Source organism: Syngnathus scovelli, chromosome 7 (genome assembly GCF_024217435.2).
Source record: "Syngnathus scovelli strain Florida chromosome 7, RoL_Ssco_1.2, whole genome shotgun sequence".
In the NCBI taxonomy this organism is placed as follows: Eukaryota; Metazoa; Chordata; class Actinopteri; order Syngnathiformes; family Syngnathidae; genus Syngnathus; species Syngnathus scovelli.
Window position 1 is genome coordinate 5,461,403 of NC_090853.1, and position 26,866 is coordinate 5,488,268.

Sequence of the window (26,866 nt, forward strand, 5' to 3'; positions counted from 1 at the left end):
CATCAGATGATAGTCAGGATTGGACCTCATTAGAGGAGTGCTAAGAGATCTGAGTCTTCTCGGGACTTGAAGTTGAAAGTAGATAAAATAAGAACCCGGTTGATGATGACCACCTGTGTACGATGTTCTTTAGTATTACAACAAACTGTTCTGCACTGTGTAGATTTTTTTTGGGCACAGTTAACAACTATTTCATTCTTCCGAGTACATTTTGTTGACTGTACGTTTGCAGTAGCTTTGAAAGGACTCTCTTGACTGCAATATAATTGGAATTTAGCTTCCTCCTTAACATTTGCATCTGCATTAATCCAATAATAGTTTTTTTATTGACAATAAATAGTAACAGAAAAGCGTGGTTCAGTACTGTATATGTGATTATAAAATTTTACCTGGCAGAAGTGCACCGAGTCGATTTACTTTACAGTACAGGCCATGTCAATAAAACACGTTGACATTTATTTTACCGGGAGCTTTTTGCTTAAAGACCCGTACTGCTTGACATTCAGCATTTTCAGAATCAGCCGGCGTGTGTTTGATGGAATAATATTAGTAAACAGCTTTCATAAAACAGTCCTAATTCAAAATGTCAACTCTTGAATATTGGTGGAAGTTCTAATAGCATGTTTAAGGGGTTAAAAGATAAAACAGGTGCCGACTGAATTTATTTTCAGTATGATGGGCCTGGGAAAAGTACTGTGGGCCTCGAGGCCGGTCCCAGAGCTCGTTTGTCAAATATAACGCAGTGATTTGGCATTCCATAAAAGATGTTTACAATTTGTTTTTTAAAACTACAAATTTAGTTTTGCTGATTTTTTAAACAAAATATTTTAAATTAGCCATTGTCAAATAATTCCTGTTGTGAGAAATGCTGATGTATAGTTTTGTATTGGCAGTATTGACATTACAGTTAAAAAGCCAAGTGTGCATTAAGGGAAACTTTTTTTTAACTAATGGTGGTAAAATACAACTTGCAACAATTGAAATCTCCGAAGCACTTGCATTCCATTTGTGTGCAGAAAAAGAATAACTAACGAAGCTAACGCCCACATTAATTGCTGTGCTAGCTCCTTAACCAATGCAGCTGTTAAAACAGAGTGACAAGCTGTTACAATTTAGTGGCACATTGATTTTGAAATGAACTTTGTTTCCCTCCAGCGCTTTCTGCCAAGCGAGAAGCGTCATTGCCGGAATCTGCAGACGCTGATTTTCAGATTCGTCTGTTGTTTGGTATTTTCCATACCTGCCCTTGGCGTTCTGAATTTTTATAGACTGAATGTGACAGTATCAGCACGTTGACCATTTTGTCAGTGCAAGTTGAGGTCAAACGCAGCAGTTTTGTGCTTTTGCGCTCTTATCTCAGTCACCAACACCGAGTGTAGCCATGGAGTCGAGGCACACACTCGAGCGGTGACGGATCAGATGAGCGTGTACTATTTGGTAGCCATTCATTCTTTGATTCAAGCATGCCTTTTTCCTCTTGTCCTTTCTGCTGTCATCTTCTTCTTCATGAAATAACACTGATTTCAGCCTCTCCACAGGCCACTCGTGAGGCTACACAGCCAGTCCCTCCGGCCCCCCTTCTATGCTCGGAACATTTCACCAATCAGTCACAATTGTTAGCTTGGCAGGAAAAGTTCCCGTTTGAAAGGAATCAAATGGAATAAGTCTTTAATGGTCACAGAATGGGAAATATCAATTCAAATAATTAATATGAAGGAAAATTCACATAGTTTTAAAGCTAAGCCATTCGAGGAATTGCTCGCGAGGACCTTGGATGTCTCGCGCGTATTACCGTATTTTCCGCACTATAAGGCACACTGGATTATAAGGCGCACCGTCAATGAATGGCCCATTTTAAAACTTTGTCTACATATAAGATATATACATTTGGCCCGCGGGCCGGACTTTGGACACGCCTGCTGTAGTGGCTTAATATTGGTCGATATATAAGGCGGACCTGATTATAAGGCGCACTGTCGGTTTTGAGAAAATTTGAGGTTTTTAGGTGCGCCTTATAGTGCGGAAAATACGGTATGTCGCACTTGCTAGCATGCGAGAGGTGTTTTAAATTACGTGCAATATTCGAGACACATTTTAAAGGGAAAATATAGTTTCATACATAAATAATTATCTACGGGTTTTCCAAAAGGTAATCTCATAACAACTCGGTTGGATCTTGAGGCAATTTTCCTGATGTGCCATTACCTCAACTTATTCTGACTCTGCCTGATTGGACATTGTGGAATGTGTTGAAAGAAGGGACTGGATAAAATATATGGACGGGAGGGCAGAGCGGGCCTGTGCTGCTACAATGGCTATCGATTAACAATTTGTTACTGAATCTGGTCCTGCCCGACTGAGCGTGGTGTGAGCTGACAAAGGCGGGCAAAAGAGGAGGGTTTTGATGGCCGGATTTAATCTGAAATTGTCTACCTCTCGCTGCTCGTCTTCAGTGCGAGTAGCAAAATGTTATCGTATGTTGAGATTTATCATGGTCAGTATTTTATTTGGGATTTTTGACAAAGAGCAATTTTGTTGTTTTTTTTAGTTAAAAGCATTTTTCTTTTGTTAATGAAAAAATGTTTTCCATTCTAGTTTTTTTTCAGTTTTCAATAACTATAATTTGGAACTGGCAGTCTACAATTGTTATTTTTTTTAATCTTTCTTTAACCACTGGCTCTGGGTTAGACAATAGAAAAACAAAAACAAGATGATTGAATAAATGGATGAATCAACAATAACATCACTCCACTTAACAGACTTCATTTCTGCAGTCCATAATTTCCTCACCATTTATACCGCCACAATCCAGTAGGCGCCGAATTGGGTCCTTCTGGGGAATTGGACAGTGACAGATGTTTTCCATACGCAAACACTTCAGCCGACTTCATTGTTTCCTCTCCTGTCTCAACATTTTAAACATTCTAATATTTTATTCTCTCGAACTCAAATGTGAATCCTTACACTACTTGCATATTCATAATCTTCAACATAAATTACACAATACATGCTTGATGCCACTCCAGAGACTCCCAGTGGAACAATAATAAATATGATTTTTTTTTTCTCGTATGTGGATCAGACTGCCAGATGTAGTAACCCATTTTGCAAGTGAATCGCACTGCGTTTGATGTTTGATTGACAGTTGTGATATTTGAATTGTGTGTAGTGTCGCTGTGATGGGCACGTCAAGCAGCTGTCAGACTTTCCTGTCCTGTCAGTCAGATCCTCTTCATTCCGCCACGTTGAGACAGTGCAGACAACCTCGCCACTTGATTGCTAAGTCTGACCTCTCATTGTATTTTGTCTGCTGGGGCCTCTTACGGAAACACTCAATGTGTGTGTGTGTGTGTGTTTCGTGCAAATGAAGCTGTTTGTACGTGTCTTAGAAACGTTTGGATTGTTTTTACAACTTTGTTGAGAATACAATAATGACACTGCAGAACTAGTTGTAGTGATTTTATCTCAAGTTTGCTTTTGGAACAGAAACAAAGATAAAATGTGTCTCAATCTGCTGCCGAATCAGTATTCTGGTCAGGATCAAACCGAAAATGAAATCCAAGCCGGTGCTCTATGATTGCCTGTCTCTACCTGTTCATACCAAGGCAGAGCAAAGAAAATCTCTGCAATTGCGGTGGTGCTTTCAAAACAATCCAGTCTGCATCGGAAAGTAAGACTTTATATTCTCGGGAAGCTTAAGTACCATTGATGCTTGCTTTTCCTAAGTGACCCTTTATTCTCCCTCTTTATACACCTTGTTTACTCTTACCTTTCCCACTTTAGGTGATTTATTATTGTTGAGAACTAGCAATCACCCAGATTTTGACAAGGCGGGAGTTGAGTCATGCATGTTGTGCATTGCAATAAGTAGCACTCAAAGCTTATTGCCTTGGGTATCAAACTAAAAGCCCGGGGGCTAGATTCGGCCCGCCACTTCATTTTTTATGGCCCGCAAAGACATATTGTGCATCAACTTCATGTGTCAATACTAAAATTACAAATTGTCTTCCCTTCAAAATTGATATATTGCCAATCTCTGATTTTAAAATTTGCTATTCATCAGTTTGTTGCGTAGCCTATACTGTTGACATTCATAATGGCCGTCCGAAGGAAACTATGACTACGATGCGGCCCGCGACATAAATGTCTTAACGCAATGATTACTCAACCCGCATAAGCATCTTATATTAACTTCCATTGATGACATCATGGTTATACACAAGCGGTGTGTAGGTTTCTTTCATTTCCTTTTCCCGTGGGTGAAAAAAGCTTAGCTTACGACTATTATCTGCAGCAAATTTCAATCGAGGAAATCTCATCGTTTACGTCGCTGCCGTTCTAAACATGCACTCTTGGCGTGAGTGCATGTCGCTTGCGTCCAACATGCCTCCTCCACATTCAGCTTCCATGAAGAATGAAGCAAGGTAAATCCTCTTGTGAGCATAATGAAATAAGCTGCAAGGAATTTCCGGTTCTCAATTACCTTTGGAAGAGACCCTTGATTTGAGGGTTTCCTTCTTGACATCTTCGGGGCAGCCTTTTTACAGCTGTTATTTGCAGAGATTTTCCAACTAAAGGTCTGAGGAATTTTTGGGATGTGTTGACAGTCCTATCACGTTCTCCTCGGGCTTTTTTTTTTTTTTTTTTTTGCAATTACTCAGCAATGTAATGCTGGAACTTTCCGTTGTTTTATCACTTCTCACTGTCATTGATGCACATCGTATATTTTAACATTAGCTATCACACAAAATGACTGGAGATGAACTCAATCTGTAATGTACTGTCAAATCTTAAAAGATAACACAAATCCTTAAACTTGATTTTTTCATCACCCAGAAGCGCGGCTTGTGACATTTTCTTCGTCACACAGGACACGCAGCGAATACTTTTTGCGCCGATCCATCACGTGACGATAGCGCAAGATGTGTTCTGTGATTAACCACCGACTCCATTCATCACCCAGATTCTACTCGGAGTGGATTCAACTGCCACTGGACGTATATTGTCCTGACAAATTGGCGACTCAAGAAGGAGATATACGATCACGCTGCTCATACTCTAGTGATTCACATCAGCCTTCTCACACTACTAAGAGTATCAACAGGAACTAAATAACAAGATCATCTTTTCTTGCCACTCTTCCAAACTTTCTCTTCACTGCATCTAAAAATGAGTGTTTATTCAGAGTCTTTGATTTTCTTTCTCTCAATGCTCCAGGTAAGGTTTGAAAGTTTAAACAACAAGGAGTTTAACGAGAGCATGTGGATAAAACTTACATGTCAGTCTACTGGAAAGATAATCGTCCTTGAAGATGCCGTCTCTACATCGTCTCATTTCCATTACCGTTCGCAGCAGCACTAACTCCACAGTTGGAGACTGTTTTCACACAGCTGGTGCTGTTTTCTTTACCAAAGGCCTTCAAATGGGCTCGGCAATTAACTCTTTAATGCCCGTCTGTGAACAATAGCATCTGTGAATAGAGATAATTACGCTGGTTACTGCCTGTTTTCCCGTTTCCTAATTGCAAAGTCTCGATTCGAGAGAGATGTTTGTCTTAAGTGAGTGACACAGTCCGTGACTAATCGGGGTATGGTGTCTATATAAGAACATGGAATTCATCAGATCTGTCCATGTTGTCTTTTGTTGACATCTGTAAGGTAGCTTGAACCACTCATGGTGATTTGTCTTTTATGTCAATTACAGTATTGGTCTTAAAAGTTCATGTCGTCATCTTCTATCTGTCCATCTTAATGTCAGTCTTGAGGTTGTTCCAATTTTCCATGGCTGAAGAAATAATAGAAAGTCTGGCAATATGTTTTCAGTCTTCCTTGGCAGTTGTTTGTCTTCTATAAAGTTTGATTTAATTCAAAATCAAATAACCTTTCAGGTTTGATTTTAGTACTGTTTGAAAAGTTTGGTAGTGGTCCTACAAAGCAGAACGCTTAGGTTAATGATCTCATCTGTTGTCTAAAAAAAGTTCCGCTTAACCTTTTGTTCCTGACATTTCCTTGCTGATCCAAACAATGATGAAAACACTGAGTCCTTTTGTTCCTGTTTTTGACTGAAGTGTCTGCCATCTTCACAGGTGAGACACTTTCCTCCTGTGCATTTCCCTGATCACACTGACACGCTTCTTTGTTTGTCCTGTTTGATTAGCATTACTGTATCACGCTGTCACCGGCACCTCGCTGACCTTCCGAGACGTCTTTGAAATGACTTGCTTTGTTGCGGCTGTGTACAAAGAAAGTGGATAAAAACATCTCTTTATCTGTGCTTTGAAGAAGATAGCGTTGCTTTAGTATCCTGATAAAGTGAAGAAAATAAAAAATCTCAACCTTGGCCGACCAAGTTGGCGACAGATCATCTGACAGTCTGTCGTTAAACTGAAATTGTGAAAAATGGTCAGATTCTGGTGTTCCAATACTTTTGTACTTACTGTACATTCTTCACAAATTGATTGTTGCAATTGTTGCTTTGATTCATTCTTGTTGAGTGCGTGTCTTGTAATTGACCATGATGCATTGCAAGATTGCATTACATAGTGTGTAATCAACATTGCGGATGCAATAAATCGAATGACACGAAATCAGTTTTGTAATATAGTAGATTGATTCCCTATGTCTTATAAATTGAGCATGAAATTAAATATCTCTTGAGGTTTGTGTCTTGGTTAATGTGGAACAATAATTTGGAACATGTCCAAAATGAATCAGTTGTTTTCAATGATATATATATATATATTTTCCTTTTTTTTTTTTTTTTTTACAATAATCCAAAGTGGATGCAATCATTTTCAACATTAATATCCTGATGAAGCAACACTTCTTTACGCTGAAATTGCAATGATGCTCGTAATGACCTTCATAAGCTTTCAAACACAAGGGAGACTTTTATGGTTATGTTTTCATAAAGCAACCAAACAAATAGGAATTTATTTGCATGCTTTTTCCTATTGACGAGCGTTGTTTCACATATCAGAACTTGTCTGCGCATTGTTACAGCGTGTATAAATAAGCCCCCATTTATTGTTGCTGACATAAATGAGTCCGATAACAAGGGACTCGATGTCCTTGCCTTCCAAAATGTGCCTCATTATTTTCACTGACTGCCATCGCATTTCACATTGTTCAGCTTTGCAACTACTGTTTTGAATTTGTATTTTTTATTCTCCCAACTTTGATCTTTCAAGTGTTTTTTTGTTGTTGTTGAATTTGCAAGCAAAAATGCCGTTCTGAATTTTTATTTTTCATTCTCCCGACTTTGATCTTTAAAGTTTTTCTGGGTTTTTTTTTTTGCAAGCTAAAATTTGAGACGTTAGCATTATATTGAGAATCATGGATTTAAAACCGCATACCTTTGACTAGCGGTATGCTAGCTCAACGCTAACGCAATTTGAGTTTTCCGACTACTTGAACAAACCAATCAACCGTTTGAAATAAAGTAAAATGTAGTGCTGCAGATCCCAGGTGGAGCTGGCATCTGTTTTAGACTCTATCTAATAGCTTCCCAGCATGCAAGAAGAACGACACAGAGACAACAAACACATTCGGAAATGGTTTGCGCCACGCGGCACTTTGGAATTGAGTTTACCAGATGCTTAGCTTCCAGCAAGTTAATTGAAACGCCATCAAGCATCTCTCAACATATACCTGCGATCTCTGACTTTGCTATATTTTGTGTGTTCCAGGTGGCTGTGACAGGGGCACCCCCGGGGCAGGACCCATGAGGAGTTATAGAAGATGCTCACAGCCTGGGCGCTTCTGCTCTTCTTAGCCATGTGGGTGACAAGCACCTCTGGTGGCCCGCTCTCCTTCAGAATAGGTATGTCGTTTTTTGGATTCATGGATACTGTAGTCCTAATTTAGTAGTTAGCTTAGCATTTACTTTTTGCACACATTCGGGTCGCTCGGTTTACCTTCCTCGGGTGATTTAGTATTTTAGAAAAATAACCATTATTCTGGTACTATCCTTATATTGGCCAAATGGGAGGAAAGAGTTATCGGTATTAACGATTGAATAGATTCGGACAATGCTTAGTCAGCGTGAATAAGCAGGTGGTAAGTATTTGTAGGCTGATTGATATTGTTTGGGCTCTGATTTGCTTTAAACAAGCTGTTTTTCAGTTGGAGTTAAAGAAAATGTTCTTCTACTTCTCCCTGAACAGTTTTTTTAAGACCAAACTCCGGTCCAATTTTCTCAACCAACTTTGACCTCAAGAGGCATCATTGTCATAAGCATTGTTAGTCCCTAACAATCCTGATCCTTTTCCTCTGCACGTTTCTTATTGATGCTTTTTGTTTGTTCTATTTCTTATGGATGGCCGGGGTTCCACGCTGTGCCGTGGTTTTTGATGGTTTCCCACGGTACTATTTTTAAGGGAAAAATGACCGCCCCAAACTCAGTCCTGAGCAGTGGCAAAAGTTCAAAAGATCAAATTCAAAGAAAACGCTAATGATTGAACTTGATGGAACACAATGCATAGCTAGGATTTTTGTAAAGCGTGGGCAAAACAAAATAGAGTGCCTCGTTGTTGCGCCATGCGTGTGCGTGTGCTGAAAAAGACTACACACTTTCTTTTAAAGGCACCACACAGAGCAATGCAGCAATTATAAGAGAAAATAAATATCAGAAAAAAATAATGATCGGTCAATTTTATCCTCCACACACCTGAACCACCAACTGAATTTGAATGTTCCCATCGATTCATTTTCTGCTCCCATAGCAGAGTTGTTTTCAGGTTAGAGGGGAGTACATTAATAATGTAAAAACCTTCCTAACGATCCCCATGTGGATATTACAAGTCTGTTGGAACATTAACTCAACCCATACATTAAACATGTGACTGTTTCTTGACTGGGAGCAGTAGCAGTGTGCTTTCAATTGGAGGTTTTTAAGTATCTTTTAAAAATAATTTCTCTCTCTTCCCACCCCCCGAAAATGGGTTGCTTTAGGCTCTTTTAGAATATCGGAGGCATATTTTCTCGAGAAACCTCATGCAGTAATTATGGAAATATGAAGTTCAACTAAGGGAAAAGTTACAATTATTGAGGGAATGTGAATATACAGTAGATCATTATCTTTTTTGGCTCATAGTTGGCACGACAGGCCATTTTTCTTTCTAGTGCTCCAGACATTGATCAGACTAAGTGTCACCACCGAGAAATGTCAACATGTCTTTTTTTTCTTTCCTTTTTTATTATTTCTTTGGAGTTTTCCTTCCTGCCATCATCTTGTTTTTAGGAGAACATGTTTTTTTGCTCATTTGTCATGACAACCCAAACAGCAGAGCTTGTTAATGTCGTTATATGCACCAACAAAATCACAATTATATTAGTCTTCCTTCGTTACTATTGTTCTAAATATATCCGCCGATGTGTTTACAGCCTCCTCCACCCAAATCCATCTCATGTCATACACAGCGAGTGTGTGCAAGTGCAAAACCTGAATGTGCAAACAATGCAAAGACATATAAACACATTCAAACTAACACAAGCTCAAATCTCTGCCATTTGGTATTTAACATGACAGCTCCCTGAGTCCCGCCTGCCTTCCTTCCTGCTTGGCATGTTGCTGTCTGGCATGCACTGAATGCAAAAGGGCCAAAACCAGCATTTCGACCATGCCACACATTCCCCACGAGAACTTGCCAGCCTCAAGTCCAATACATCTCAGCTGTGCTTTTGGCACGACACATGTGGAATTGACATTTGTTTTGGAAATTAAATAGATGAGCACGGTAGTTGTTCATACCGCAGACTTTTGATTAACTGCCACTGTGTCACATCCGCGACCATGAGAGGCACTGGGAACATGACAAAAAAGGAAGTGAAGCATAAATCAATTTGCGTATTGTTTCATGCTTGGTCATTCGAAAAGACAAATATTAAAAATACAGTGGAACAGGAAACCACCGGGCCTGAGGAAAAACAGTCATATTAAAACTCGCTAGCATAGTAGCCATAGCTAATTTCCGCTTGTTCAAAGCGATAACGCTAGCTCAGTATTGCTAGCGTTGCAACTTTATTAAAGTTGAATGTGTGTTGACTATACATGACTATTTTTCATGCCATTATGAACGACGATACAAGGTATGAGGCTACATTAAAATCTTGCTAGCAGCTTTAACACCCACTTGTGCTGCATAAATAACAATCATATTAAGAACTGATTAAAGACAAAGAACCTAAATAACAATCATATTAAGAACTGATTAAAGACAAAGAACCTAATTAAAGAATTTCATTTTGTCTTGGGGGGGAAAAAGCTAAAAAGGATGATTTACTGCATAAAACAATGACAGAATTCCAAATCACCAGCATATGGTACTTAGTGGTACCATATGGTGGAGTAATAGTACTTGTATTTTCCAAATGAGTGAAAAAAAAGATTTCCTTTTAGCCATAGCTGTTGATTTTGATAAATTCTTTGGCTGTAAATTCATTCCTCCAAGCAGGTTGTCTGTTTTTCAACAAAGAAAAATGGAAGGACGTGCACCTTTATCAGTATTCAGCTACCATTAGCATAGTGAATCTCCATAAACACCACACGCAGCGCACTCTGCCTCTTCTAGCATCAAATATGACTATAAAAGCTTTTCATCTACTATTAATCATCCAATATTGCTTTTCAAACCCGGATGCATTTCCAAGCGTTACTCGCGTAAAATCAATTTTAAGAAACCCGTGCTTCCAAATGCATTCAAACTTTAACCTTTATAATATATTGAATAAGCTCCCGTGAAACAAATGTGTATTTAAAAACCTGCGTGGCAAATGATAACATTGAAAGCGGTGTTTTATTCGCATATTTATTTCAGATGCATTAACCTGACGGCGACACTTTATTGCCGTTGAAGGTGACCTCATCTCAACGGCTTTAAGTGCAGAGCAGTGATTTGAGCTACAAGTGGTGGATGTTCTTTTTGGAAATCATTTCATTTTATGTAGTGGGACGTAATCAAAATATTATATTCGGAATATCTTTAGGTGAAAAAAAACAACAACAAAAAACAGCACATAACATTGTGAATCTCAATCGTGTAAATATCAGAAAAAAATCTCAATTACTTTTGCTGCTTTTAATGCACTCAACTTTGACATAGATCCAATTAATATTTTTATTTAGAGACTGACAATACATGCTCATTAACCAATTTAAACCAAATTAACCCTAACCCTTTTTCAGGACAAGGTTTGTCAGAAAAGTTACAGGACAGGTGTCCCAAAATATATTTCTAAAATCCAAACTACAGTTTTCCCATTGTAAGCATAAAAACCTGTTGATTGTCTATCCTGTGATTCTATTCTGTCATTGCGAAATAAACCCATTCATTTCACATCTCACTGTGAACAAGAAATGAGTTATGCAAAGGGGGAGCCAGGGAATGTTTGAGAACCGACTATTTTCACCGCCACTGACATTTGTTGGAAAAACATTTTTCATGATTAAGTCTTCAGGGAAACATCGAGGGCCACGCTGTCTGTATTTGTTAGCTTCACTCGCCCATTTATTCGCAATCTTTCTCTGCCTCGACTTCTTGAGAGGCTTGTTGTCACACTAACAAAATGGGTCAGAGCACCCATCATATTCCCTGGCAGCATACTTCAGCTCTCTTACCGATCCGGAGAACTCAGGGGACAGCTTAGGGATGTAAATCCTTCAGCGTGTCCTGTCCTGTGATCTCCTCCCACTTCAGAGAGACCTCGGTTAACAAGCTACACATACAGGTTAGCTTGTGCCCCAAATTGATTGTATTCCCTGTATATTAATCTGATTAATCTGAATTTTGTCACATATTGACAATGACATTGAACTAAAAATGATTCCATGTTGGTCGGGCACTAGTACGTATTGAGCAGGGGTGTCAAACTAATTTTTGTCGGGGGCCGCATTGTAGTCATAGTTTCCTTCGGACGACTGTCAACGCCTTATATATAGTATAAACTACACAATAAACTGATCAATAACTAGTTTTGAAATCAGAGACTAGTTAAAACAAATATTTCAAAAAAGATGAATGCCAATAAAAATTGCTTGCAGTTTTTAAAAAAAAATTCAAGTGAGGACAATTTGTAGTTTTAGTATTGACACATGAAGCCAATGCACAATTTGCCTTTGTGGGCCACAGAAAAAGAAACGGTGGGCCGTATCTGACCCCCAGGCCATGAGTTTGACAACCATGCACATCCAACTTGGGCAAATAATTATTACTCAAACTAGATTCAATGCCTGGATTTATTTTTAAACCTCATCCACAAAAGACCCTAAATAGAAGACGCAAACCTCACTGTCGTACAATAAGACAAGGACTCAAATTCACTTTGAATGGACTCTTTCACCTTGCTCGATAAATAACCCCCCCACAATAGCTCAAACTTAAAGCGAGCTAAACAAACCACCAGCTTTGTTGCAATATTATTTCTTAAGAAGCAGTCGCAGAGCACCCTTAAGCACCCAACGCATGCTCGTCAGACAAAAGATCAGGCAAATCCCTTTCTTTCCTCTTTGCTTTTCTTTTCTCTGTACATTTGGGAGCACGTGTTCAAGGATTTTTGCTGGCCTGTATTCAATTTGCTCCGTTTTCTGCAAACGCTGTGCCTGTGCTATGTTTACGTAAGTTCCCAAGGCTGGAGCTCTCTGGGTGGTTGCGGGTTTGTATTCCGATAGATGTGCATATGAAGGTAAAGCCTGATTCCCAGTAGAGTGAGCACTTGTGAAGCTAATACCCTCGCCTTGCATACCAGCCCCATCCCATGAATCAGCCAGCACAAAGAAATCCTGAAAACAAAAATCTCCTACACAGGTTTTATAGTGAACATCAAATATTGTATACATAATGTCAGTGGGTCACTCTTGTCCAAGTTTCTAACTTTATTATTTTACTTTTTCCATTATCCCCCCCCTGACAGACTGCTGCGGTGTATTTGAATCATTACAAGTGTTTGTTTAAAAAAATAAAAATAAAAAATAAACATTCTCAGGGCAGGTTACCAGGGTTGTGTCAGGAGATGCATGTTGTTTTATGCAGTACACAAACTCCATATGTGCCCGAAGGTACGAACACATGCAGTGAGGGTTATTGAAATTGAAATCTGGAGGAAGTGGTGGACTCTACTACTGATATGACTGATAATGTTTTGCCAATACTCACAAGTCAGCAGCAAAAAGTCAATTTCTCAATTGAAACCACATCAACACTTGTCGTGACTCATTGAAGTCTAAAATAAACGAATCGTTGCGTCCTTGCCACAAGCTCTTTTTGCCTTTACACGTTCATTTAATTTGGAGCTAACAATGCTTATAACTGCTTCTATTAGAGAATATATATTTTTAATTTTTTGATAATTACTTTTTTTTTTAAATAAGCATGTCTTCTCGCTACTTTTCGAGCTGAAATGCTATTTTATTTATAATTTGTTTTTCTTTTATGCTTGAAATAATAATTTTCAATTCAAAAAAGTCCCACCCCCCAAATTTTTTTTTGTTCAGGTATCACCATCATGGCCGTCAATGAAACACAGCATAGTAATTCTGTGGTTGGATATTAAAACATAAAATAAATACTTTATGCTTTCTGTCTCTGTTTACGGTCGTTTTATGTACTGCGGACCACAATGGAGATAAACCCTCAGGCTTATTGTATTTTTATTGTCTGTGATGCTGTGTGTCGGGATCTAAGACTTTGTGACACCACGCCCAAAAAAGTAGCAGCTTATAGTTAGGAAAATATGACAGAAGTTTTCACCTCTTGGGTGTCGTTCCACTTTAATTTTCCAATTAATAACTATTACAAAAAGTGTTAAAGATTCTTGAACACAAAAGTGTCTTCTGTCCAAAATGGCACCCAAAGGTACCATTCACCCTATAATAAATAAATCTCAGGTTTTAATAAGTGTAGCAAAGTAAAAGACCCTTAAGGAGAGAGCAAAATTTATTTCTTATTGGCTGCAATGAAAGAGCCCAGCGATGTTCTGCAATTATGCACACTACTTGGCTGCTGAAGTGACCAAATAAATTATTCAGGAAATCTGATAACGTCACAGTCAACAACCACGCGTTTGTATTACAAATACACGAAATGAACCTTGGCGAGTGAATGCTTCCTCAAGTGGTTTGTTAAAAATGAATTGAAATTCAGATTTGTTCATTAGCCCTGCAACTCCTTTGCGTGCCATAAGGTTTTGCACTTTTTCCCTACCTTCTTTCTTGAAAACACTATTGGTTAAATTATTAACATGGTAGTTAAAACGTGAATGTTTACTGTGTAACCACAAGGGTCTTGCGCAATCTTAAAGCATCACCAATATTGATGTTTTCTCATCTACCTCATGGTGCTACAGATCTTCCTGACGCAACAGCTTCTCCATATGGACCCCAGTGTTATTTTCCATTATTTTGACAAACAATGGGAAGTTACCCAGTGCAACAGTTATGTAATATGATTACGGTAGTAAATCTACGCAGAGGAAAAGCGTAGACCAATCAAATGCATTGCAATTCCCTCCGCACGGTATGACGCAATCAATTGCACCTCGTATTCCGAGCAAGAGAGCAGTGAGGAGGAACGTTAAATGGATAATGACGTAATGATGATTTTTTTTTTATTTTATTACAACTCTACCGCATTGTTTATTAATCCATGCATCTGTTTTCTTTCAGGCTTGTCCTCATTAAACTTTTGCGAGTTGCATGTGGTTTCAGGCAAGGGCAGACATACCATTAGGCTAACGCAAGACCGAAATGTCTTATGATAAACTAATGCTATTTTTTTTTTTTACATAAAGTAATTATTATTAATTTTAATTATTGATTAAATAAAAAAACTATGAATTATTATTAATTTTATTATTTAGAATTGAATATTACTTATTTAGGAACATTTAATTTTAAGCCATCATTTTGAAAAATCCTCAATACAAATAAACATTTTGACAAATATCCTCACCACTACTATGGTAATTATAATTATGCTCCAGCTCATTTTGACATTATTTTCTGTTATTGTAGCTTTTTGTTTTCTTGCCTTTTTTAGAATTTTTTTCTTTTTGACGGCTTACAAAACATAAAAACCATGAAGCACCTTACAAACATTCATGACTGAGCTGCATTTTTTATCCAGGCAGAAATAGGGATGTTTCTTAATTTATTCTTATTCAGTGCACATTTGCACCTTCCGCCGTTGAATCTTCCAAGACAAGGACATCAATTTCCTGCTAGCCTCCTCAAGCTGTTGTGCTGGGTCGCTTCCCCTTCCCTCATCTATTACGCTCCACGTGGCGTGGACAGCACTGCTTTTAAGGGGAATTAGAGGGGAAGATTTGATTAGTGGTTATTCATGCCAAGGAAACACTTTTTATAATCATGTTTGCATTCTTCACTTTTTAATCATGTCGCACGTGTGCACTGCTGTTGTGGCTGTTTCATGAAATTACGAATAAAATGAAAGGAATACAGTAATAGAGAAGGTCGGACACTATTAAGTTCCATAATAATTTCGGGCGTAATATACCTTAAATAATACAATCTAGCTAAATGGATAGATGTGCTTGTCACTTGATAAAAAGAGAGAATGGTTCTATGTGCTTGGCATAGAAGTGATTGTCCCAGAATATTTTCATGGCTCAAACCCCTGTTCTGAATTTTGCTGTTAAACTTTTTATTAAGATGACACAAAGTTGTGCAAAAAGTAGTGAAACGTTCAACAGTTAGTAAAGGTCAAATTAAGTTTATCTTTAATCTGATTTTAGATTTAGGTGTCTAGGTATGTACTATATATATGTACATGTAAAAATTTGTGGATGGATGGATGGATGGATGGATGGATGGATGGATGGATGGATGGATGGATGGATGGATGCATGGATGGATGCATGGATGGATGCATGGATGAAGATGCATGGATGAAGATGCAAGGATGGATGAAGATGCAAGGATGAAGATGCAAGGATGAAGATGCAAGGATGGATGGATGGATGGATGGATGGATGGATGGATGGATGGATGGATGGAGATGCAAGGATGGATGGATGAAGATGCAAGGATGGATGGATGGATGGATGGATGGATGGATGGATGGATGGATGGATGGATGGATGGATGGATGGATGGATGAAGATGCAAGGATGGATGGATGGATGAAGATGCAAGGATGGATGGATGGATGAAGATGCAAGGATGGATGGATGGATGGATGAAGATACAAGGATGGATGGATGGATGAAGATGCAAGGATGGATGGATGGATGGATGGATGAAGATGCAAGGATGGATGGATGGATGAAGATGCAAGGATGGATGGATGGATGGATGGATGGATGGATGGATGGATGAAGATGCAAGGATGGATGGATGGATGAAGATGCAAGGATGGATGGATGAAGATGCAAGGATGGATGGATGGATGAAGATGCAAGGATGGATGGATGGATGAAGATCATGGATGGATGGATGGATGGATGGATGGATGGATGGATGGATGGATGGATGGATGGATGGATGGATGGATGGATGAAGATGCAAGGATGGATGGATGGATGGATGAAGATGCAAGGATGGATGGATGGATGAAGATCAAGGATGGATGGATGGATGGATGGATGGATGGATGGATGGATGGATGGATGAAGATGCAAGGATGGATGGATGGATGAAGATGCAAGGATGGATGGATGGATGGATGGATGGATGGATGGATGGATGGATGGATGGATGGATGGATGGATGGATGGATGAAGATGCAAGGATGGATGGATGGATGAAGATGCAAGGATGGATGGATGGATGAAGATGCAGGGATGGATGGATGGATGAAGATGCAAGGATGGATGGATGGATGGATGGATGGATGGATGGATGGATGGATGGATGGATGGATGGATGAAGATGCAAGGATGGATGGATGAAGATGCAAGGATGGATGGATGGATATGTGTGTATCAGCCTACTGTTTTCTTCATAAAGCTTTTTATGGCTCCGACATTTTTACCTCTGCAATGACGTACTCCAAGTATAATTGATCTCAATGGAAAAAGTAGGATGAAAGTCAGTGTAATACTGTACTCTGCTTTACATCCCGTAAAGTGTCGTTAGCTTTTTATCACCTATCTGTGGGAACTGCTTTTGTTGAGTGGGTTTTGATCAGGGTAGTAAAACACAACATTATTTGCCAATTATGCAAGCACTCATACGGCTGTAGTCTTTACCATCAACAGGCAAAGTTGTTCTTTCTGTTCTGGGATAATTAAAAGCTCTCTAACCAAACTGGAATTAAATGAAGCAAGAGTTTTACTTGTTGTTGTTCCTTTGTTAATCATTTTAATTAGACCCACCGAAATAATACTAAGCAGAGACATGACGAATCACAAACATCTCAAATTCACAGGTCAGGAGCAGCTGAAAAATGTCCGTCACAGTTGAAAAGATCTTTAATGGCTAAAATTTGGACATTGCCAACTAACTTTATTGTCGTTTTAACCTTTCGTCTTTATTTGACGTCAGTGTGGTGATGCTGTGAAATTGTGTAGCACTCTCTACAAGATTAAATTGGGCCCCAACTTTCCACCCAAACATAATATTTTTATGTTCTATATTTTTTATGTTCTATTTTTTTAACTCAGGTCCCTGTCACATGTCACATTGGGTAACCATGTTTAAGAAACTGCAAGTGAAGCAAGACTACATGATCCCTGCTATACTGGGTGTTGGTCTTTTTTTTTTATATCTCTATCATATTCAAATTTAACTATCATATTCAAACATAATAAATTTCTATACATACCAGCCTGTGCAAAAAGTAGTTGTGAAACTCTTCTTCGTTGGTCTGCATGATGACATTATACTGCTCCCCCTAATGGCCAAGTTAATTTAAATGATCCACCCTGATGAAAAATGTTTTTCCTATCCAGTCTTTTTATTTTTAGCAACATCACCACAGAAACACACTCATTTCCTCCTATGAGGAGCACCTCTAATATGGACCCTCTGTACCAACATCTCGAACCCATTACACTGCATCTGCAATTATGGTGCCCACTCAAAATTTTGAGTCATGAGTTGTTGCAATGTTTTTTTTTTTGTAATATTACATTTGGTTAGCACAGTCATCAGCAGGCATCATACTTGCCTTCAGCACCATCTTTGCTAACCCGCCAGCACATACATGAGCTTTTTGTTCCCACTCACTTCTGCTATTCACATTGCCTGCTGCTTTTGTTCCTTTTAAGTTCTTGCAGTGTAGTTTTGGGTAATTTATCAAGCCCTTCAAAGGGACACGAAGGGGGGCTAAAATATGCAGTAACTACGCCTTTAAGCGGTGTATTCTTATCCCTTAATCATTTTTCATTTTAATCTCTGTAATAGGTTATATTACATTGTATTCACACTTAAAGAAAAAAGCCGTTTAATGGAGACGACTATGACCCTTTATCTTATTGTTTTGCTTTTGGCAGATTAGATGAATTCATCATCCTGTTTTCTGTGTCCTCCACTGTATTCATTTGCGCACGTTTTTCTTCTTTTGATGTTTATATTTTGTGTTTGAGATCATACTGGAGATTCCTATATGACTAAAAAAAAAATTTGATTAGATCACATTCAAAGGTCGCTTAACAATATCACTTGAGCTGATCAGATTTTCTTGTTCTACACATTCTGGTATGTCTGATATGGAATATGTTCTGGTTATTTTTGACAATGCTTGTCTAGTTTTTGGTTGAAACAAGAAGAGATAGGATTAAATGTTGAATAGGGAACACATTTTTTATATTTAACTTTTGATAGATTTAAACCAAACTTTTTTCACTCATTTAAGTGTGGCAATTCAGTGGCATGCGGGTTCACTGTTCACGTTTGGTCACGTTTGGTAACGTTTCAATATCAAACTGTTTATTTTGATATGTGTGTTGGAAAACAATGTACCCTGTAAGGTTTGAACACCTTGGTTTGACAGACCCTTATAGGCAGGCTTTTCATATGATGGCGACCGAACAAAATGCCTCGGGGTCCGATGGCCGAGTCTACCTCATCGAGAAAAAAGGCCCTAGAGGCAGACAGCCTGAAGGGCCTGAGAACAGGTGCTCTGATGTAAGGTCAGGGCCAACCAATTGTAGTCTGTTAGTAAAATCAATCTATCTATCTCTATTTATCTCTCCAGCTATCTATCTATCAAGCTAGCTTGCAGGCTTGCTACCTTGCAGCGAGCTATCCATCTTCCCTGCAACGCATCACTGCAGTTTGTGAATTCCTAGTCTAAGTTGAATTAAATGAAGCACCAAAGGGCACTTTTGTCCACCCAGGATTTCTAAGGTTAAAATTTCATGCTGAATTCCCTTTCTGATGCAGGGTTCACATTAATCAAGGCTTTCAACCAGCACTCTCGATCTTAGTACCTGAGTGTTGGGCAACTGCATTACAAATGCTCTCAGAAGCCCAGATCGGCACCGGATAACCATGGAGAGCGTTCGGGGAAGTGAGTGTATTTAATTGTGGACATTGTGGACAACATTGATAAGATAAGCACAGATGTAATTAAGCACACATTTAGGGTTGCCTCTCTGGTAGTCTTTTAACCATGTGTAGAGAAGACGGCTATTTTCCCCGGGCAGCCAGCTGTTATTAACTCTGCACTGGTCTGCGTTGTGAGTACTTGTGTGCAGAATGAGTCAATGGGTGTCCTATTTATATTTCTTCCATCAATTTAACGCAGATTATAGAGTGCAATCCTGCCAGGGAGCACTGTGGACTATTTGCCACTGCTTATGTCCAGCCCTGTGCTGTTTGCACATCCCTCACCCTTATCACTATTATAGTAGCATAGCCCACCTTGAAGTTCTTTTACAACTGTAATTGCAAAAGCATTTTTGGCTTTTTGTTTCTACAAAACCTATATTCAATTGAACAGACTACAAAGAGATATGTGATGTTCAAACATTATTGCTTTGCGAAAAAAAAATCTCTCATTTTGAAGTTAATGCTTGCAACATATTTAAAAACTGCTGGCCAACACTAGACTGGAAAAGTTGAAGAATGGCATAAAAATACTTTTGGAGCATTCCATTGTGGCATGATTGACTTGAATTGGATTTTTAATTTCCAGTGGGCGCACCAGCGCACCCCTTATGTGCGCCCCTGTCTATAACCTATTTTTGAGGTTTAAACTAATCTAATGACTGAAGAGAGATGAAGTCAGATGCAGGCAAATATTGGCATTTGGATAGATTTCTTGAGCACTACTGCAAGTATTACGGCACCTCTTGGAGACAACTCTTCAACTTTCACACATTACTTGTCATTCTTCCTTATAACTGTCTCTCTCTCTCTCTCTCTCTTAGTGATTTCATTCTATATCTCCCTGATATCATCCTTGAGCTTTCACATCTTTTCAAAAGGACTTACATTCTCGAGGGCTGCTGATTTTCCGCTCAGTTCACTTTGAGTATATATTTTTTTCCTTCAAGTGGATAAGTGCTGCTCCGTCAGGGCCACTTTATCCAAATTATGATGTTTCAAGATGCTGAATTCTACCATTAGGCCTTCTCCTACCATGAGGTTTCTTTGTTGTTACTAGCAAGACTCCGAGATACTTGTTCCTCCATCCTTAATCATAACTGTGTGCAATAGAATTGTAATCAACATGTGTTCTCCTCAGATGAGGAAATTATATTTCTTATTATTCACCCGTGCATATGACAGGAACTTTTGCTTTCACAAGACAAAGAAAATAAACTGTGGTAGTTAGCACGTCTGCCTCAGAGTTGAGCGAGTTTACTCAGTTCTCGGCCTTCCTGTGTGTTAATAAGAAGCTCCGAGTTTGAAGTCATGACTTGGTTCTGGGCCTTCACTGCACCGCCTCAATCGTTTTTCTATGAGGTTTGTAAACATCTGCTTTCTTTAGTCATCCCAACCTGATTTCTAAAATATAGCTCCTTTCTTGCCTTATTTTCTCCTCTTAACCTTTCCTCAAACTATCTGCTGCTTTCCCTTGACCTTGCAGACAATTACATGCCTCTATCTGGTAGCCCAGGTCTGTGCAGGAAGATAGGCCGACTGACAGTTAATGACACCCAGTAAGAGTGGAAATTCCCTAAGGCTTGTTTTCTTTTTCTTCTTTTTTTTATTTTGCCTGCCAACCTGCCAGCCTTTCATCCCTCGGGTTCTAAATTCAAACTACAGCTGCCACATCATTGCTATTTGCTTCATAATAACCATCATCCGTCTATACCTCGTCTCTGTTGTCCTTGCTGAGATTATCCATGTGACGCAGTTTTCATATTTTCACCGGATGTCAAACACCATCTGTTGATTTCAACGGGTTTGCTTAAACATATTCATTTATTTTCATTATAATCTGGTTTGTCCGCTTTATTGGTCATACACTCAGTACTTGTGCGCAACATTTATTAAATTTCACTCATTTGGAGTCTAAGACAGGAGGAGAATTAATAGCGTGTGTTCAACAGCTCATTGAATTGTAGTTTTTTTCATTTTCCCAGTACTCGCACATGAATTTATTCCGAAAGACTAAAGAGGTGACGGTTTGAAGTACTGTAAATTGAAAGGCAAATTTGAACGCAATATTATATGCTTTTAGTCACGGATGATAGTTGGAGCCTGTGTTTGTCAAACAAATAAATTCCCCTTTCCAACTCAGGTAGCAACATCAAACAGTTGATGCTTTTTAGTCAGACATGAATTCCCGAATGTTGCTGCTAACCAAAACAGCAGCACCTAAACAATCTGAATTTCTCACTTCCACCACCCTGTTACTTGACAGTCACAGTATTCCCTCGCACATTGAAAACATTGCTGCTTGTAAAGCTTTATCCATCAACATGTTTTTTGACCTACAAAAGTGGTGGAACATGGTCCCGGTGTACTGTCTCCTCAAGTATCCGTCTTTTCTCCTTTCGGAGAGCCCACAGCCTTTCAAAGATGATGTCATTGCCGTGCCCAGTTTTGACAGTAACTTTACAAGACACGGCACAATGCGTATTTCCACTGCTGTCATCATGTTATGATCCAGAAGGGTTGATCTTTTCATGAATGAATCGGTGAATAGATGAAAGTGCTTTACCTCCAATGGCTTCCCTCTCACTGCTGCAAGGTCCTTAAAGCTAGACTGGCCATGCTGGCTTCAATCAATTTAAGACCGGGTTATATGCTTACCTTTTTCGAGCTGATCGGAAGAATCCACTACATTGATGACATTTATTTTTTTTTTTTACTTCTGCCAAGTCCCAAAGCGTGACAGCTGTTTGTTAGTTGGATACACGCCCAAAAAAATCATAGCTGATTAATTTGAAACTTTGTGGAAGGTTAATATGTGTATCTTTAGAGCTTTTTTATATTTATGTGCCAAGCTTTTTATATTTGTGCCAGAGCATGTACGAGATGATTTCACTTTTTTTTTTTTTTTTTTTGATGGAAAATATAAATATCGTTATTTTCTACTGCTGCTCCCAAATGCAACGAGGATTGAAAGTGTAAATATAAGGTGACCAATGCTGCATATAACTGGAATCTGAATAAATATGTCTAACAACCTTGACTATGTAATAGATGTCCCTGTTAGAGGGCACGCTACATCACACTATATTTCGGTTGGAAATTGCCACCGAGATGTTGATATATTTTTTTTTTCCTCCAGTTTCTCAGAATCACATTTTCCTACTCCCACTCAGAAATATTTCTCGCTCCCAATGAGCTACTCTTTTCATCAGTAAATCAAAACTGTTACTTATTTTACTATTGCTAACTTAAATTGGCCAGAATGGGATGTATACAAAAACACAGGGTAACCATTTTTTTCTCGCTACGGATAAATAAATAAAAAATGACTAAAAAAACAAAACTTTTCATCAGTAAATCAAAACTGTTACTTATTTTACTATTGCTAACTTAAATTAGCCAGAATGGGATGTATACAAAAACACAGAGTAACCATTTTTTTCTTGCTACGGATAAATAAATAAAAAATGACTAAAAAAAAAATAAAAAAAATGAGTGCACTTTCCAAATCAGCATACCAATTTTACTTTTAATTAGCATAAAATGTAACTCAACACATTTCTTTTCAAAGTCGTTCCCCCTCTTATTAATGACATTTTTGTACAATTTCTATTCTCTATCGAGATCATTTTAAGCAGACAGGTTACAGTGCCCGCACGTTATGTTCTGAAACTAATTGAAAAGTCATAACCCTCAGCAGTCACAATGGTGCACTCATGCTTCTGATGTCCTCTACACTCTACTTCCTCCACTCATCTGCTCGGGTCGTAAATGAAAACTAGAAGGCTACATCTGACTATGTCTATCCCGACCTCCTGTCACAAGGATTCTCTGCATTTTATTTCTGCCCGCTCTCATGTGCCGAAGCGTTCAGTCAACCGCACTCCCTTGTCCGTCTTCTCATGACAACCATTGCTCACTCACGCTTGCACCACTGTCAAATGAAAGCCTTCTTGATGTCAGAATTCCTGCCAGCAGCTACAAAGCATGGAAGGAGATTAATAGCTATAAGGACATCAGGATTTGGAGTGTTGTTCTTGGCTCCGCTGATTTAATTTAGTTTTTTTTTTTTTCGCTGATTAATTGCTTTCCTGGATAGCCAGCTTCTATGAGATTGGCATTGAGTCTCTCTGCTGTCACCGCATCAGAGAATGAAATCAAAGATGAGAGTCGGCTGGGCGGACGGTCCAACATGGCGGTGTGGGACCTTCTGATGCTATCTAATTTTGTATTGCTTGAGTGTCGTCAGTTCACTCACAGAAGCAGTGGAGTGGGTGGACTGGTGCAGCTCACGTCTGCGTGACCTGACTTGTTTTGAAAAAAGCCTGCCAGACTCGCTACCTTGAAAAAATATTTTTTTTCGGTGGGGCACTACCATGTTTATTAGCGTCAACACCCTTACTGGATGTCACCTCGCGATGAATGATCGCATTTCATCGCAACCAAATCACACGTTACTGTTGTGTCACATGGTTTTTTGTACCCAAGAGTCTTTTGTAACACTTTGCTTGGTTTCTTTTTTGTTATGGATCGCAATTTATCTTATTTGACACCTGCCACTCCCTACGTGACCCGGGTGAGCCTATTTCATCAATCTGAGTGCTCGTCTGATAGGTGCAACACTGCTGCATTTTACGCTTTGCGGATGTCCTGTAATCACGCTGACATTGTCACAGTAACCCGAGTGTGGAGTCATTCCACAAACTTCTGCATTTTTTTTTTCCCCCTCTTCAGCTTGAAAATTCAAAATTGACAGGAGCATGGAAAAAAGGTCAGAACGACTCTCCCATCTTATTAAAATTTTAACCATCCAAATTTTTCCTTCATTCGGTTAAGGAAATGAAGTCAAATGGCCTTCCTTAATGTAAAGATTTATTTAGTCACATTCCAACATGTCTGGACTGTGATGGATTGATTCTGGTCCCGTCCTCCCAAGCGTTTAAATGGCAGTCCAGTCTATCTTTTAGCGTTCAGCCTCACATTAACATGACTTCACACATCAACCCATTTGCACACATTGTGTTACGTGGGGGCTATATTACACCATGTGACGACAGGAAGTCAATTTCTTGCCACCTTGTCTTCTGAGAACAAGGTTTTCTAATTATGTAAGGTTACAAGCGCTTCCTGCAGGAGTGTTTGAGGATGGACTTGATTAAAAAAAAAAAAAAAAAAGGATCTGTCACTATGTCCATATTATATTACAGTGTGCAGTAATGAAGGCGACCTTTGTATAATAAAGAAACCCATTTGAATTGCACGTCATTGGAAAACCTTGACCTCGCATGCACGTCATGCCGAAAGAAATTTTCAAAGGATTCCTTTTTGATGAAGCCCCTTAATTAATTCCGCTCTTGTGTTGTTAAGAAAGGACAGGATGCAGAAAGCTTGAATGTTGTAGTGGATGAATGGAGGTAATCGGAGAGGGCAGTTGGCTTTGTGCGTCAGCTGTGAGGTCTGCATCATTGCTATGTGAGTGGTTGATACTTGAGATTTCTTTCAATCTATCTCCACTGAATGTATTTGAATAAAAATATTAGTATTCATGTTTGCCTGGTTCCGTAAAGGATGTTCATTTGTACGTTGCCTTTCAAAACGTGTTGTTTTTTCCCAGGCTAAAGTTGTTTTATTTAGAGGAAAAGAAATAAATAAATGCACCATTTAGTTTTGTATTAATTGTTTCATTTTTATTATTGTTTTTATATAAGCAGTTTTCTATAAACCAGCCTGAATAAGTGAATTCATTATTTATAATTCTTTCATTTTTATAATTATTATTTTTATTAAGCAGTTTTCTAGAACCCAGCCTGAATTTCTTGACTCATCAGACAAATAAGCACAAGTTTCAATAGTTGATGGCCAATTATTTTTTCTAAATGTTTTTGCATCACTGCAATTCCTCACTGTTAATCCATTTTGATACTTGATGCAAAAGTCACTGTGTGCACATAATAAAAGTGCACAACAGTTACCTGTCAGTACTTGTGAATAAAACATGAACTAAAAAAAGTCCAATTCAAATGAAAGTCATGGCAGTAATGTGTTCAAAGTTCTTTTGGTCAAAGATCAAGTCAACTCAACTATTCACCATTTCACGTAATGGCTTTTACCTCCAACACCTTTAAGCACATCGCCATTAAATACAAGGTACAGTCGACTTCAAGTAGTTCATTCGATCTGCATTTAGTACACGGCCCGATGGACAAGGAGACATAAGATCAGTCGGTCGATTCCTCAAAGTATAATGAGTGTCTTACCCTTGACTGACACTTTACTGAAACTTCAACTAAAAGCATGTACTACGCAACTCCGGCGCCTTACCGCAAGCGTAGGGCAGCGCCTTTGCCTTTTTTTTTTTACCATTAAGAGGCGGCTAAACCTCAACGAACATGACCCCCACCCCGATGCAGTTTGAACTGTGAACTTTAGATATTCAATTTGCTCTTGCTTTTATTGAGAAAACAAACAGTCCATTTTCTTCAAAACTGGACGTGTTTTAATAATCAAATAAATATCGTACTGCTCTTTCTCGTATACACCTCTTGGCCCCCTCGGATATATAATACAAACTTAGGGTACATATAGGGAGCTGGTTAAAAAAATCCTTAGGCCATAGTGATTTTAGTTTTTCTTTGCAGAGGATAAAGAATATATGCCTGTGAGTATCTATATATTGACTGTTTACATGTGTTAGTCCACCACTTGTGTTCAAATGCTTCACACCAATGCTATTTGCTAGCCCACCTATATTGGTTAGCGTTGTTTGTTAGCATTAGCTAATAGACTTTTGTCAGACAACGCTTCAACTGGGAGTGGCAATAAAAAGCCACCTTTTTGAAGAACTGTATTGCTTGAAAGTCTGCAAGCAACAGAGAGGCTCAGTTGATTGCGTTTCAATACTTTTGTCTTCCAATTCCAGAGCAATCTACCAGAACTCCTGACTCTTACTTTGCTGGAATTTAATTGTTATATCGCGCCGCACCGGTGTGATGTCACGCTAGCCATGCATGTAGCTGACGCAGCAATTGGCATCTCAGCTACAGTACACACCTGTTGAGAAGCACAAGCCAAATCAGGGCTAACCTTTCCAAAGTGGACCCTCGCGAACTCCACTCGCTTGCCGTAGCGCATTAAATTTGAATGTAGTAATTGCATTGCACCATGCAATAAAAGCTCCCAGTCTGCCTCAACAAACTATTATTGCAGATGAAAAAGTTGATTTGCTTAATAGTTTAGTGCCGTTGAATGCTCAATGGGTATTGGCGTAGCAAATCAGCCAGGCGTGCATGTTTACAAAAGGATCGCATCTGTGAGAGATGCTAATAGACCTCCAAAGATCACTTTCTGCTGCTTTGCGCTCTCC

The 26,866-nt window shown here is 38.9% G+C and overlaps 1 protein-coding gene across 6 annotated transcripts in view; it reads left to right on the forward strand.

Moving 5' to 3' along the window:
• grik4 (glutamate receptor, ionotropic, kainate 4) overlaps positions 1-26,866 on the forward strand; it is a 170,022-nt gene that overhangs the window by 61,864 nt on the left and 81,292 nt on the right. For all 6 annotated transcript variants that reach the window (XR_007482894.1, XR_007482895.2, XR_007482893.2 and 3 more), the window contains one exon: positions 7,688-7,821. Coding sequence is in view for 2 of the 6 variants with exons in the window: in XM_049726644.2 (XP_049582601.1) it covers positions 7,740-7,821 (82 nt within the window). In the remaining 4 variants the exon portion in view is untranslated. The remainder of the gene's footprint in view (positions 1-7,687; positions 7,822-26,866) is intronic.